We start from the raw sequence: 14,573 nt of genomic DNA, 5'->3' as shown, positions 1-14,573 counted from the left end.
CTCCATAAAAGAAGTTCTTAAGAAAGTTTCATAAATTTTTAAGATTATAAGTTGATAACCATGCGGCTTATGCAATGTACCGTAACTTATGAGCTAACACCAAATATATTTAAATAATTTAATGGCTTGGTTGGTGAATCAAGTATACAAATAGCTCAGATTTTATTTGAGGGAGCAGTGAAAGTTGGGTAAATAGGGCTATTTGTAATTCAGTCTTTAGGCCCTTTCATTAATAAACCGAACATTAATGGAACACTTCTGTGTGCAAAATACAGCATTGTAGGCTCTAGCAATATAATGGTTAGTAAAACAGGATAAAAAGGTTGATAAAAGAGTCACTGTTCTCATGAAGTTTAGTGGGGAAAACAACTAGAAACAAGCAAGTATAAATGCTGTGAAAGAAAATAACCAGGATGAGAAGAGTTAAAGTGCAAGTTGTGTGCACTTCCTGACACCTGCAACTCTACTCTTCCATTCAGAAAAATGTATCAGGATAGTAGTGAGTGGGGTGATCCTGAGTCTAGTTTAAGTCACACCCACTCCTCAAAATGGGGGAAATCAGTTGCAGGCCTCTCTACTTTTAAAAAGGTTTGTGACATTTTTTCATAATCTCATCTTGATTTTCTGTCATCAAGTTACTAAGTTAAATTAAGAACTGCTAGTTTAGATGGAGTAGAGAAATGGAATTCATATGCCTTTGGGACTTTCATTTTATCCTTTACTATTTAACCAGGCACAGCTCACCTGTATGTTTGAGACAAGTGAGGAAAATAGTGCCAAAATGTTGAGCAGTATAAAATTAGGGACGTGCCATATTTGTTTAGGTAGAAAGTAGATGAAGTTGATCCTGAAGCAATCGTTTTCATACTTTTCAGGTGGCATTTGCTAAAACTTTCAAAATAAATTTCACTAACAACTTTAAATTTTGTCAACTACATTTCTTTCTTTCTTTCTTTCTTTTTTTTTACTTTATTTTTGGCCTCGCCTCGTGGCATGCAGATCTTAGTTCCCTGACCAAGGATTAAATGTGCACCCCCTGCCATGGAAGCATGGCGTCTTAACCACTGGACCACCAGGGAAGGCCCATCAAGTACTTTTTTTCTTCCTGATTTTTTAAAATTAATTTTTATTGGAGTATATAGTTGCTTTACAGTGTTGTTAGTTTCTGCTGTGTAGCAGAGTGAATCAGTTGTGTGTATACCTGCAGCCACTCTTTTTTAATGTCCTTCCCATTTAGGTCACCACAAATAGTTGAGTAGCGCTCCCTGTGCTGAACAGTAGGTTCTTGTTAGTTAATAGCAGTGCAGGGTAGTGCAGTGTCAATCCCAGTTTCCCAGTTTGTCCCACTCCCCCCACCTTGGTAACCATGTTTGTTCTCTACGTCTGTGACTGTTTCTGTTCTGCCAATAAGTTCATCTCTGCCGTTTTTCTAGATTCCACATGTAAATGATATTGTACAAGTACAGTTTTAAAACCAGTCACCATTGACAGTGGTTTGAAAAGAAAGAAATTTTGATATAATGGAAGCAGAACAAAAATCTCAGAAAAAAGTTTTTGCCATGAGTAAATGAAAAACCTCATGTACCAGCCATTAGTCGGCAGACCAAAACACTGCAGTATCCATTTCTAGCCTTTAGAAAATGCTCAGAATTCCTTTTTTGTGTGCTGTATTTACTTTATCACCCCTAACGTTGCCAGCAGAGACTTTAGATAATTATAGAGTTGTAAATATTAAGTCAGTTTCCCCAAATTTTAAGGACCAGTTACTTTCCAAGTTAGAGAATAAATTGAATTAAGGGTTACGTTTAGAACCTAGCTACTTCCCTTGTGTGTTAATAGCTAGTTGCAAAATAAAATATCATTTCACTTAAAATTTGTTCAGTATTCTTATGATAGTTTTGATGCAATACAAATATTAGATTATTCTCCCTAAGTTAATCTTTTTAGCATTAACTGGGCACTGTTCTGCCTTTCTTTATACTTTGCAGTTCTTTAAAATAGCAATATCTTTTAAGAGAGCAGTTAGCCATTTAAGTAGATTTGCTTTTGCTGTCAGGGTGTACCTTTTGCCTCTCTAATAAACAATAGCATTTATTTGGGTATTGTCTAATATTAGAAATGTCTATGTTAAGACTGAAAGATGAGCTTAGTAATGGAAGTATTTCTGTGTGTTTTATTTGATTCCCAGCTCATATTTAAGTTCTGTGAATTTAAGAGCAGATTATGTCATCTTAGAACTACTGTAGCATGTGCTTTTAAAGACTGTGCTCTCCAAAAGTATCCACTGGGATGAAGGAAGAAAATTTTAGGCTTTCTGTTTATACTGCTTTTTTTTTTCTTAATTAAGCTTTACTACATGTTTTATATATGGCTAGTCATTCGCACCTTTATTAGGGATGTTAAAAGTTATTAATTAATTAGGGGACAGGAAAGTGTCAGGGATAAAGCAGATGAGGTGAAACTTGAGCCGAGTTAAGAAAAAATAGTGAACATCATTTTAGGATTTGGCCATCAGTAGGGGAGGAGGATACATGGAAAAGGGTACAAAGAAAGTCACCCTAAAGCACCCAGGCTACTGTACTTTATTTTGAGAGAAAACTCATGGTCAGTAGAGTTTGGGCAAAGAGAGGAGTATTAGAGATGACAGTCCTTTTGGAACCAAATCATTACATGTATGTGAATAAAAGTATAAAGTTGAGATTAATTTGTGGAAGGCCTTATATGTCATATAAGGAAGGTAGACTTTATAGATGATACAAAATGGTACAAATTTTGTAATGGAAATATAAATTAATTGGACTGGTATAAATAATATTGGGAAGTGAGCAATGGCAGGGAAGCCCTTGAAGATAAGAATTTCTCCTTACGTCTCATTTACATGTCTGTTTTTCATATTAGTTTATTATAGTACAGTTTCCACTAGTAGAAAGTGTTTTTTTGTTGTTTTTTTTTTTAGTAGAAAGTTTTATTTAGCTATATATATTGAGCTCCTGAAACAATGTCTGACACATGGTAGGTATTTAATAAATCTTGATTTGCGTGAATACCATTCAAGAGAAGCTACTTTAAGAATTTACCCAGCTCAGTGGTGGAGCTTACAACAATGTTGGGGGAGGGGGAACTATGGGTAACAGGCAGAACTTACGTTCTCAGTTTTCCTTCAACTGTTAGCTGTAGTGGAGCTGATCAGAAGTAAAAGATTCACCTTACTAGGATGGCTGAGTCAATTAGTGTGTGGACCTGTGACTCTATAAAGCATTTTATATGTTACTCAGTACTAACAAAGGTCTGTCTAGTCAAGGCTATGGTTTTTCCAGTGGTCATGTATAGATATGAGAGTTGGACTGTGAAGAAAGCTGAGCACCAAAGAATTGATGCTTTTGAACTGTGGTGTTGGAGAAGACTCTTGAGAGTCCCTTGGACTGCAGGGAGATCCAACCAGTCCATTCTGAAGGAGATCAGTCCTGGGTGTTCTTTGGAAGGAATGATGCTAAAGCTGAAACTCCAGTACTTTGGCCACATCATGCGAAGAGCTGACTCATTGGAAAAGTCTCTGATGCTGGGAGGGATTGGGGGCAGGAGGAGAAGGGGACGACAGAGGATGAGATGGCTGGATGGCATCACTGACTCAATGGATGTGGGTTTGGGTGAACTCCGGGAGTTGGTGATGGACAGGGAGGCCTGGCGTGCTGCGATTCATGGGGTCGCAAAGAGTCGGACACGACTGGGCGACTGAACTGAACTGAAGTCTCATCTGAGGGAGAGGTTACTTTTTAAAATGAGGTTAGTTTTAAAGGTAATAGTGAAATTGAACAAGATGGAAGCCTAAGTCAAGATAATTTTCGTTGCTTTTCTGCAGACCTTGTTTTAATAACAAATCATAGTATATTTCAATGTGAATACAATTTCTGTTCTTTTTGTATAACTTCCCTGTCTTAGGGCTTCCCTGGTGGCTCAGCTGGTAAAGAACCCACCTGCAAGCAGGAGATCTGGGTTCGATCCCTGGGCTGGGAAGGTCAGAGTTCATGCGCAGTGCTTTGTAGTTAGCAGTCTGCTTTCACATCCTGTTTAATACTTAAAAGAACCTTATGTGAAGTGAGTAGATTTTGTCCCATATGACCATTGAGGAAGGGGGTTTAGTGATTCAGCCTCAAATCACATAACCAATACTTGATTGAATTTATATTTGGCATTAAATGTAGAGAGGCAGAAAGGAAAGATTTGTCAGGGCAGGCTCTGGAGTCAGAACTGGATTTTAGTCTCAGTTTCAAAACTTAATAACCCTATATCTTAGGCAATTTATGTAATCTCTTTATGGCCCCAGTTTCTTTTTCCATAGGTTGGGGTACTTACCTAGTTTTCGTAGGTATACACTGTCCAATATGGTAGCCATTTGCCACATATGGCTATTTAACATTCTTTATTTTCATACAATCTTATTAATTTTGTTGTCAATTACTAAGTCACGTCTGACTCTTTTGTGACCCCATGGACTTTAGCCTGCCAGGCTCCTCTGTCCGTGAGATTTCCCCAGGCGAGAATGCAGGCGTGGGTGCCATTCCTTCTCCAGGGGATCTTCCCAGCCTGGGGATCTAACCTGCATCTCTCACATTGGCAGGTGGATTCTGTTCTGCTAAACCACCAGGGAAGCCCATCTTAATAGTTTTTAATACTGATTACATTTTGAAATGATAGTGTTTTGGATAGTGTGTTGGGTGAAATATAAAAATTAGTGTTACATATTTTAACTTCTTAATATATGCTAAAATTTTTAAATCATGTTTGTGGTTTGTATTATACTTCTGTTGGACAGTACTCTGCTAGACCAAGAGGTAGCAAACTCTGGACCACACACCCCACCCCCACCCCCCACCCCCCTGCCAACAAGTTCGGCCAGATATGTCTGCTTTTATAAATAGAACTTACTAGAACACAGCCACACCCATTTCATTCTGTTTGGTATGTGACTGCTTTTCATGCTACAGCAGCAGGATTATTTGGTTGCTACATATATAACCATACGGCCTGCAAGGCCTAAAATATTTACGGTGTGATCCTTTATAGAAAATGTTTGCTGGAAGTTCCCTGTCAGTCCAGTGATTAAGACTCTGCACTTTACTGCTGAGGGCACGGGTTCAGTTCCTGGCTGGAGAACTAAGATCCCACAAGTGACACAGCCAGAGCAAGAAGAAAACCGTTGCTGACCTTTGCTCTAGGTTGTAATTCAAGTGTTTTATCTTTGCTTAAGAGTGAATGTGAGAGACAGAAAGTAGGTCAGTGGTGGGTCAGTGGACCAGAGAGGAGAAGATAGTGGGGAGTGAGTGTTAATGGACTCCAGGTTTCTTTTTGGGGACAGTGAAAATGTTCTGGAGTTAGATAGCAGTGATAGTTGTACAACTTCGAAGATACCAGAAACCACTGAGTTGTGCACTTGAAAAGATGGAATCTCAAATTTTTTTCTTTAAGTGGATATGAGCCTGGTTTGGTAGATGTAATAAAGCAGAACATTAAAACATGGTCATGATGATGGGAACATGTAAAGAAACATGCAAATCAACTGTGGAGAGTATAAGAAAAAATTGTAATCATTTTTTATATATTCTGATGTCACTTGAAGTTATTTGTCAATAGTTTCTTAATAAGAAAAGCAGTTAGCTGTCATTTATAGCTTACTCAAACTGTCATTACTGCTTACCCAGTTCTTTTCCATTGTAAACTTGATAGTGTACAATAGTACATACATAGCCAATCGCAGTAAACAAGTATAAATTAACAAGTATAAACAAAATCTGTATTTTATGAATAGTACTTCTCTTCTGGAAACACTTATCATGGCTTTGTGAAATTTTTAGCAGGCTTTTGAAAGGAGAAAATATTAGCAGAAGGGAATTGGAAGGCCATTCTAAAAATGTCCATATCTTGTATGCATGTAGGTGTTTTTTCTTGAATGAATTACTGTATGTGTACCATATTCAAATCTTAGATATTTTCACACTGCTTTGGAACTGACAAAATATTAGCTGCTTTGTGCAATTGACTCATTAATTTGTTATACGTAGAATATGCCAGCAATCTGTTTTTAATCAGTACATCATTTTCTTTCTGACCACTCGCAGTAGCCTTTTGTTTTATTGTGCTGAAAACACCATGGTATAGTACCTTATTTATGATTTAGGGTAGGATAACACGATGTCTAAAAGCACAAACTTTGGAGCCAGATAGACCTATTTCCTAATCCATTAACTTCATGTGACCCAGAACAGCCTATTTAATATTGAACATCTCTAAATCTTTGTTTTCTCATCTCTAAAATGGGAATAATACTGTCTCCAGTGATTTTTTTTTTTAAGGAATAAAGAATTAAGTGTACTTAGCATATAGTAATGACTGAATAAATGATAACCTTGTACTATTACTGCCGTTTAATATGTTGTTTTTTTAATCAAACATTAAGTTTTTTTGGTTGTCAGCATCATACATTTCATTATGTATTTTACTAACTTCTACCTTTTTGAAAACATAATGAAATATTAAGTAACATTCTATTTTATTTTCAGTCAAAGAAAAATAAGAAGAAATCAAAGTCAGATGCTAAAGCAGTGCAAAACAGTTCACGCCATGATGGAAAGGAAGTTGATGAAGGTACTTGAGCAAGTGAAAGGACTGTAGAAAAAAAATTTTTTTTTAACCAAGGTGCATTATATAAAAGCTGCATTTGTTTTGCTTAATCTTGTATCTAGCTCTTCTGTTGAGTAACTAGATTTTAATGTATGTATTAGGAGACACTTTTTCCCCTAAATTATTTAAGGATCTAATAGTTCTATCCTTAAAGGGAGCTGCCTTGAAATTTAAGGTCTAGCTCAATATCTTGAGCAATTTAAAAATCATTCATTTTGTCTTTGTTTCCTAGAAGTGTGGCTTGGTTTTTTTCCCCATTGTTCTTAAAAATACCATCCCTAGAAGACTCTGTACAAAATTTTTAAGTAAGCCATTTATTGTCCTGACCTAATAAACCCATAGCATATATAACACTCCCCTACTAGTTCTACCCAGCAAAATAAAAAAAGATACAAGATAATTTATATCAATTTTTTTCTAAACCATAGATGACAGATCTGATCAAAATTATCAGAATAAATAATGGCAATTAGCTGCCTGAAACAGCACAATTAGAATAAATTCATAGGATAAATGAATATAACCAGCACTCTTGGTTTTTAATTTAATATCTAAATTTATCATGATCTTTCAGGTGCCCCACCCTATTTTCCCCAAAAAACTACAGCCTTTTTGTCTTCCCCCTACTGAATAACATTTTTTTTTCTGGGGCTATGTCAGGAGCCTGGGAAACTAAAATTAGTCACAGAGAGAAACGACAGCAGCGTAAACGTGATAAGGTGCAGTCTGATTCTGGTTCATTGGATTCAACTATCCCTGGGATAGAAAATACCATCACAGTTACCACCGAGCAAGTTACAACTGCATCATTTCCTGTTGGTTCCAAGAAGAATAAAGGTATATTAGTAGAACATAAGAGTGATACATCAAATCCAATTCCTTTTAATCAGATGTACAAAATATCATTTTATCAAAATCTGGCTATTTTGAACTGCTTACCTCATTGTGCTGATATACCCTTCTTCGTGAGAGCATTGTGGACCACGTATTGATTTACCTGATACCAGCAGTTACATACTGGCTAATGAATGACCTATTAAACTAAAGTTGCCTTTCTGCCTTGAGTCACATGAGAAAGTGACTGCTGCTTTTTTCTCACGTGTGTTGCCTTGACCCAGCTCTCTTAACGTCTCCATTTTTTATAGTGGACATTCATTTAATGAAATGATTTGTCACCATTCTGCATGTTGGGTGCTTTCATTCCAGGATGAAACAAGCATGTTCTGGATAGTGTGGGTTCTATCTGAATTTCTTATCACGCCAACTCTTTGAGAAAGCTATAGGTGTTTGATAAAGCTAGACTGGAACTGCAAACATTATTGAGCTAATGCTTTTCCCAAGTTTTCAAATGTTCACACTATCCGATACTGATGGCCTCTTGGTAATTCTTCCATTGCTGTCATTTTGACCCTGGAGACATCAGTCTGCAGTGATGCTGTTCATCTTGCTTCAAAGCACTAGTTTTCCTGCCTTTACCTTTTCATTAATCGCCAGCACTTCCCCCTTATCTTCAGACCTGTGTCTTGGCCTTGATAGCTTTTACTTTTTTGCTGCCTGGATTGGTGGAGTTTATTGCTGTGGCACAGCATTGATCCCTGCTTGCCCGTTCTCACTGTCACCTGATAGCCCTGCTATGGTGTTTGTGTTGCTGGCCCTTTTTCACTGTTTGCTGCATGCCTTCCTTGCTAGCACAGTCCTGTGTCATGCTGATTTTTTGATATGTTATGACCATCATGCTTTTTAGTGTCAGAGAAATATCAGTAGTGTCTTTGTTATAATGTGTGGTCTCATCTCTTGCCATATTTCCTAAATCCTGGTCCAGATATTGGCAAAATTGTTCTTAAGTTGATGTGTTTGCTTCCAGGATTGTTGAAAAGGCAGCTAGCTGGTATTGTTGAGAGGTGGCAAAGTTGAATCCAATTACAGAGCCCAGTTCTCCAATTCCTCCTTTAAAGAATCTTGATAACCATTGTAGAACAGGAGACGCTATATCTACTTGGGCAATTTGCCAGGTCCTTTATTGGCATTCTAGTTGACTAAGAATATGGTAACTAGAGAACTCAATTCCTAAGAACATGTGAAATATGTTGTGAGTAAAACTCTTTTCCAGTATAAGACTTTCTTTAGTACTTCAAGGAACAATTTTTATTATAAATAATTAGTAAAAAAATTAATTTGTATGTTACTCCTAATTTTAATGTGCATAATAGCCTATTTAGTATTAAATAAATTTTATTTTTATTTCAACCAGGTGATTCTCATCTAAATGTTCAAGTTAGCAACTTTAAGTCTGGAAAAGGAGATTCTACACTTCAGGGTGAGAGAAATTACATGTAACTTAAATTGAAGGCCCATCAAAGTATTAATAGAAACATAGATATATGTCTCTTTCCTCACATGAATGACACCGAAAGGAAAAAAAAAAGTCTTAGAAATGATTTTAATTACTAAAGTAACGTAATCATAGTTCAGAGATTTTGGAAAATAGATAAACAGAAAAGTCACTCCCACTTCTAACAGTACATTAGTATATTCTCATTGTTCATCCCTCTCCCTTGTATGAAAAAACATTCTTTTAGTAATAGTTTATATGCAATTTTGATTCTTGCTTGTATTGTTTAAGCCAACAGAGAAAAAGATTTCTTTTTTCCCATGGACTTGGGTTTTATATAGGCATATATTAGATAAAAGGCTTTTATTCTGTTTATTAAATAAGAAACCCTAATACCTTTAATCTTCTAAACTGCTTCCTGAACAATATCAAAGCTTTCATAATAAATGGACTGTAGTCTAAAATTATACAGTACTTCACAAATAGAAAATATATTTTATTTATTGATTTATGATAAAGATTGGATTAAGTAGAGAGTGGTATCTTGTTACCTAAAAACTGAAGTGTTTGTAGTAGAACAAAAATTCAGAAATGCAACTTCTTATTTCAGACTTGTTCTGAATACTTTCAGCTTCCTTCATTCTCAATCCTGGCTACACATTACAGCCATCTAGGAACCTTAGAAAGCCACACATGTATATAAAAAGAAACATGTACTTATATACACACACCTATGTATATTTGTGTGTATGTGCTTTACACGTATGTATGGATACCTGCATGTAAATGTGTACACACAAACATACTGATGCCTGGGCTCTACCCCTAGTAATTTAGATTTTGATTGATTTGGGCTGAGGTTCTAATGTTTTCAGGTCAGTCGCTCAGTAGTATCCGACTCTTTGTGACCCCATGGACTGCAGCATGCCAGGCTTCCCTGTCCATCACCAACTCCCAGAGCTTACTGAAATTCGAACTCCAGTGTCTACATCTAAGAAATTTTTCACTTGATTTTAATGTGTCGCCAGGTATTAGAATCACTGCCTTAGACATAATATATATGGATAAACATTTAAGGAAAGAGCATGTAGCCAAGGAGAAGCCTTTGTGTTTTTAGTGGGTGAGTATTCTGAGTATACCAGAATATTCGTTTTCCTGTTTGCTCTGTTGCACTTTTGAGCAGGTCAGTCTGCTTTTGAAAACATTATTACTGAGTAAATATATATATATAAGTTCAAACCTACTTGTATTTTTTAAAAGTCAACGATGGTGGTCATGTCACTTTTCAGATCCTTTATTTTATCTTTAAAGCTTGATCTGTTTAGAGGACAGTAGGGGGGAAATGAGTGATAAATGTAAGCCAAGCAATTACGGAAATTTGAAAATATCCCAGTTTTAACAAGGAGTCATGTATCCATTTTTAACCTTTGTTTTCTCTTCTTTAAGTTTCTCCAGGATTGAATGAAAACCTCACTATAAATGGAGGAGGCTGGAATGAAAAGTCTATGAAACTCTCCTCACAGATCAGTGCAGGTGAGGAGAAGTGGAACTCTGTTTCACCTGCTTCTGCAGGCAAGAGGAAAACCGAGCCATCTGCCTGGGGTCAAGACACTGGAGACGCTAATGCAAATGGAAAAGACTGGGGAAGGAGTTGGAATGACCGATCAATATTTTCTGGCATTGGTAAGAGCTGTTAGAAAATTTTAAGCTACTTTAAAATGCTTATCTGGTACATTTAAAATTTTCCAAGAATGAAAAACAGATCCATTGGTAGTAAAATTAGTCAAGCTATACAGAAAGAAAATGATTAACTCAGATCCTTCACATGGAGCAAACTGGGAACTAAATAACTGAATAATAGCATTTATTATTTACTCTTAATGCTTTCATGTGCTTTTATCACATTTGATTATCAGTGTGGCTAACTAGTATAATTGTGTATTTTTGGTTTTATAATAAGTGTAATGTGTGAGCAGACTTCTTGATTAATTTCAACAGTACTACTATTGAGTTTAAATAAAAGTAATAAATGGAGGTACCGTTTCTAGCATCAATTTTATATACTGTTTTACAGTCTACAGAATGACTGTTGGTAATTAATTTTTCCCCTGGATTCTAAAGATAAAGACTATTAGAGCCTTATTTCTATTAGAGCCTTCAAGTTAAAAGCAACTTAATTTCAGGTTGTGTGTGTGATAGAAAAGGGATGCATATTTAATGTGGAAAACTGCAAAAAAGAGAAGGAAAAACCTACTCTTAATCATATCACCCAGTGACAGCCTTTCCTTATGGTGTTTTTTCTTTTTCCTGTGTACAGTCTCAGTATTTTCTTTTTTTTTCCCCCATAATCCAGATCATGTGTGCATTTTTGTTTTCCTCCTCCCTCACTTAATATTGTACTTCAAACATTTTCTTTACTTTCCGTATTTCATTTAATGATCCTATAATATATTGTGTAAGCATAGCATAGACTATCACTGTTCCCACATTATCAGAGAAATAACTTTTCTTTTTTTAAAAGAAATATAAATGATGTACTGAGTGTATTTGCTGGGGGTTACTTCTTTAGGATAGATTCTTCAAAGTGATATTATTGGATTAAAGGAAATATGAATATTTGCAATGCTCTACGACATGTTGTCAAAAGTATTTTCTAGGAAAGTTCTAATTTAAACTGTCAGCATCAGTATGAGTGTCATTTATCATATGTATATTACCAAGGTTGACTATTCTCTTTTTCTAATCTTTTCTAATTTAATAAGAAAAAATACATAAATTATTTTGATTAGCTTTTTTAAACCACTAATGGGGTTGAATATTTTTCACAACTTTCTTGATCATTTCTATTTCTTTCATAAATTGTTTATTCATGTTCTTTGCCCATTTGTGTAATGGCCTCTTGTTTTTTGTGCTTTAATTTGTAATTCCTTGTGCATTAAACATCTTTTCTGTTACGCTCATTGCAGGTTTATTTTAGTTTGAGGGATTGATACTTACAGAATTTTTAGTGTTTAAGTAGAAAAAACTGTTTCTTCCTATATTATATGCTTTTCCCATCACTTAGAAGCTTAGAAAAACTCATGTTGAACAACATCCCCAAGAAACAGACCTCAGATCATTTGCTAATATTGTTCTTAAGCTTGTTCTGTCTTCCCCTGCAATGTCCAAAAATTGTGTAGAAATATCAAAATTTGTTTTGTAAGACAGTCCCTAAATTCCTAGCCTCATTTCAGCAGTGATAAAAGAGTAACTTTCTATGGTATAAAGCATCCTTTCACACTGAATAAAAGAAATGGTCAGGTTTAATCAAGTAATCTTAAGAACCATGACCTTTTGAGATATTTGTAATTTACTTGTAAAAGCTATGTAGTGTTATCATAATTAGGACATAAATTAGATGGTAGTACTTGCTTAATGTTGCTGTAGATAAAATTAAGCACCAGATTAGAGTTCCTGCCTAGATGGATTAGGACCTTTATTGAAATTGAAAGGAACTGTATTAAATGAGAGTTGCAGTTAGTTTCTGAGAAGAGGCATATTGTGACTGCCCTCATAGATGTATATGAGCCTTAAAATACTCATATGTAAGTAGGAAATTGCTTTAAAAATGTTGAGAAGATACCATGGTATAGTGGAATGAGCATGTTCCTAGTATTTGGTACGAATCCCTATTTTTCCACATACTAGCTTTTATGGCGATTAGGCTAGTTATTGAACCTTTGTGAACCTCATGTTTAAGTAGTTTAAAGGATTGGCTAGAATGAGTGTCAGGTACCCAGTCTCAGTGCCTGGTCCAAGCTCGTAGCAGCTTCATTGTGGCGCACGATCAGCTGCGTTGCCATGGTAGAGAACACATGGACTTGGAAAGTTGGCTCTGGCTCCAGCTGGCTCAGGTGTTTTCTGTCAGCAAGTCACTTAACTGCTCTGAAACTTTGCCTAGCAGCGTTGCCCTAAGGATTAGAGGTATTTGGTGTCAAGAGCCCAGTACATAACAGACATTCAATAAACAGTTGCTATTGCTATACTAGGTGGTTCTGGTTTCTCCGGGTATCTTTAAATATTATTATCATAGTTTTAAATCTGTACGTGTCTTTCAAGTTTCATTGCAAATTGAAGGTTCCAAGTGACGTTCTTTATTTTAACAGCTGCTTGGTCTAGTGTGGATAGGGGAATGAATACCTCTGAACAGAATTCTGCTTCTTTTGCATCTCTCACACTTAACTCTGCTGTTTCTGGTATGTGAAAACAGTCTTTCATTTAGTTAACAAAAAATTTTCTGTTTAATTTTAGCACTTGTTCTTTGAAAAAAATAATCAGTCGAGTACTGCTAGCCACATAAATTATAGATAAACAATATAAAGTAGCAAAGGCCTTGAAACGGAAAGGGAAAGACCTAAACTCTTACCTGCTGGTGCTTAGATCCTTTTGTTGTGTAGATAGGAAGATTCTGTGGCCTGACATAACTGAAAGCATGTTGGCGCACGTGCAGACGAATGCAGATATTAATAGAAAGCCTTCCTTCAAAGTCGTGACACTTCTGTACTAGTTTATTCCTTTATTACTAACCAAACTACCATCAATCCAGCATTGCTTACATAGATATGCCATTTATCAATAATAATTCATGGACCCAGTGTGCTGATCATGTAGTTCCACAGCGTCTGGAGTCACTAGTCTAGAAGAGAGGTCAGCAAACTTTTTCTGTAAAGGGCCCAATAATAAATATTTTAGGCCATGTGGGCCGTTCTGCCTTTGTAGCAGGGAAGCAGCCAGAGGCAATACATAAACCAGATGAGTGTATCAGGGTGAAATTTTGTTCTCTTGACTTTCTTTCAACCATTTAAAAATATAAAAACTGTTCTTGGCTCCTGGGCCCATACCAAAAGGGGGGTGGCTAGATTTGGTTTATGAGCTGTGATTTGCCAACCCCTGGTCTTACAGGCTACATTGTAGTTCCAGAGGTACAAGTTAATATCTTCCTTCACTTGGTGACTTTGTACAACACAGATGCTGTTCTCTCCATATATTCAGAGAAAGCTGCTAAAGAAATAGCAACAGTGTTACTATAGTCTTTCTAAGCAACTAATGTGCTAATTATATATGAGTTTCATAGGGTTTGTTCTACTTGTTAAGGTTTATTTTTAAAATATGTAACTTTTTTGAGTTTATGTCAAGCATGTTAGTGGTAAGCTAATAAGCTAATCTACAACCAACTGAAAATCTGTGAGGACTTCTTTGAGAGGAAGTGATTATGGCTAAGTCTCTTATACAAACATACTCTTCCTAACTCTTTATATCAGTGGCTCTGAATCCAAAGTGAGTATCAGAGTCACCTAAGAAGGATTCCAAAACACATGCAAATTCTGATGCAGAAGGTCCAGGGTATATAAATCCCTGATGGAGAAGCGCTGCTTTACATTTCCATGCTAAAACGAGCTTATGGCAGTAGAGCCAAACGTCTTTGAATGTGTATGCCCTGAAAACTGTATGCAGAATTTTGTGTAAGTCCTGGACAGTAGTCTGACCACAGCTTTCATCACACTGCTTATGGGCTGTGTGACCC

The 14,573-nt window shown here is 36.1% G+C and overlaps 1 protein-coding gene across 5 annotated transcripts in view; it reads left to right on the top strand.

Annotated features, from left to right (window-relative positions):
- MTDH (metadherin) overlaps window positions 1–14,573 on the top strand; it is a 57,220-nt gene that overhangs the window by 23,185 nt on the left and 19,462 nt on the right. For 2 of the 5 annotated variants that reach the window (XM_068983261.1, XM_068983258.1), the window contains exons 3-6: window positions 6,558–6,642; window positions 7,339–7,515; window positions 8,930–8,995; window positions 10,457–10,693. In XM_068983261.1, the coding sequence (XP_068839362.1) occupies window positions 6,558–6,642; window positions 7,339–7,515; window positions 8,930–8,995; window positions 10,457–10,693 (565 nt within the window). Of the gene's footprint in view, window positions 1–6,557; window positions 6,643–7,338; window positions 7,516–8,929; window positions 8,996–10,456; window positions 10,694–13,155; window positions 13,246–14,573 lie in introns of all 5 variants that reach the window. The other 3 variants (XM_068983262.1, XM_068983259.1, XM_068983257.1) reach the window with 2 other exon arrangements.

This window comes from Capricornis sumatraensis, chromosome 11, assembly GCF_032405125.1.
Source record: "Capricornis sumatraensis isolate serow.1 chromosome 11, serow.2, whole genome shotgun sequence".
Lineage (NCBI taxonomy): Eukaryota > Metazoa > Chordata > Mammalia > Artiodactyla > Bovidae > Capricornis > Capricornis sumatraensis.
Note: the sequence above shows the minus strand (reverse complement) of the source record. Positions and strands in the feature narration are given on the sequence as shown.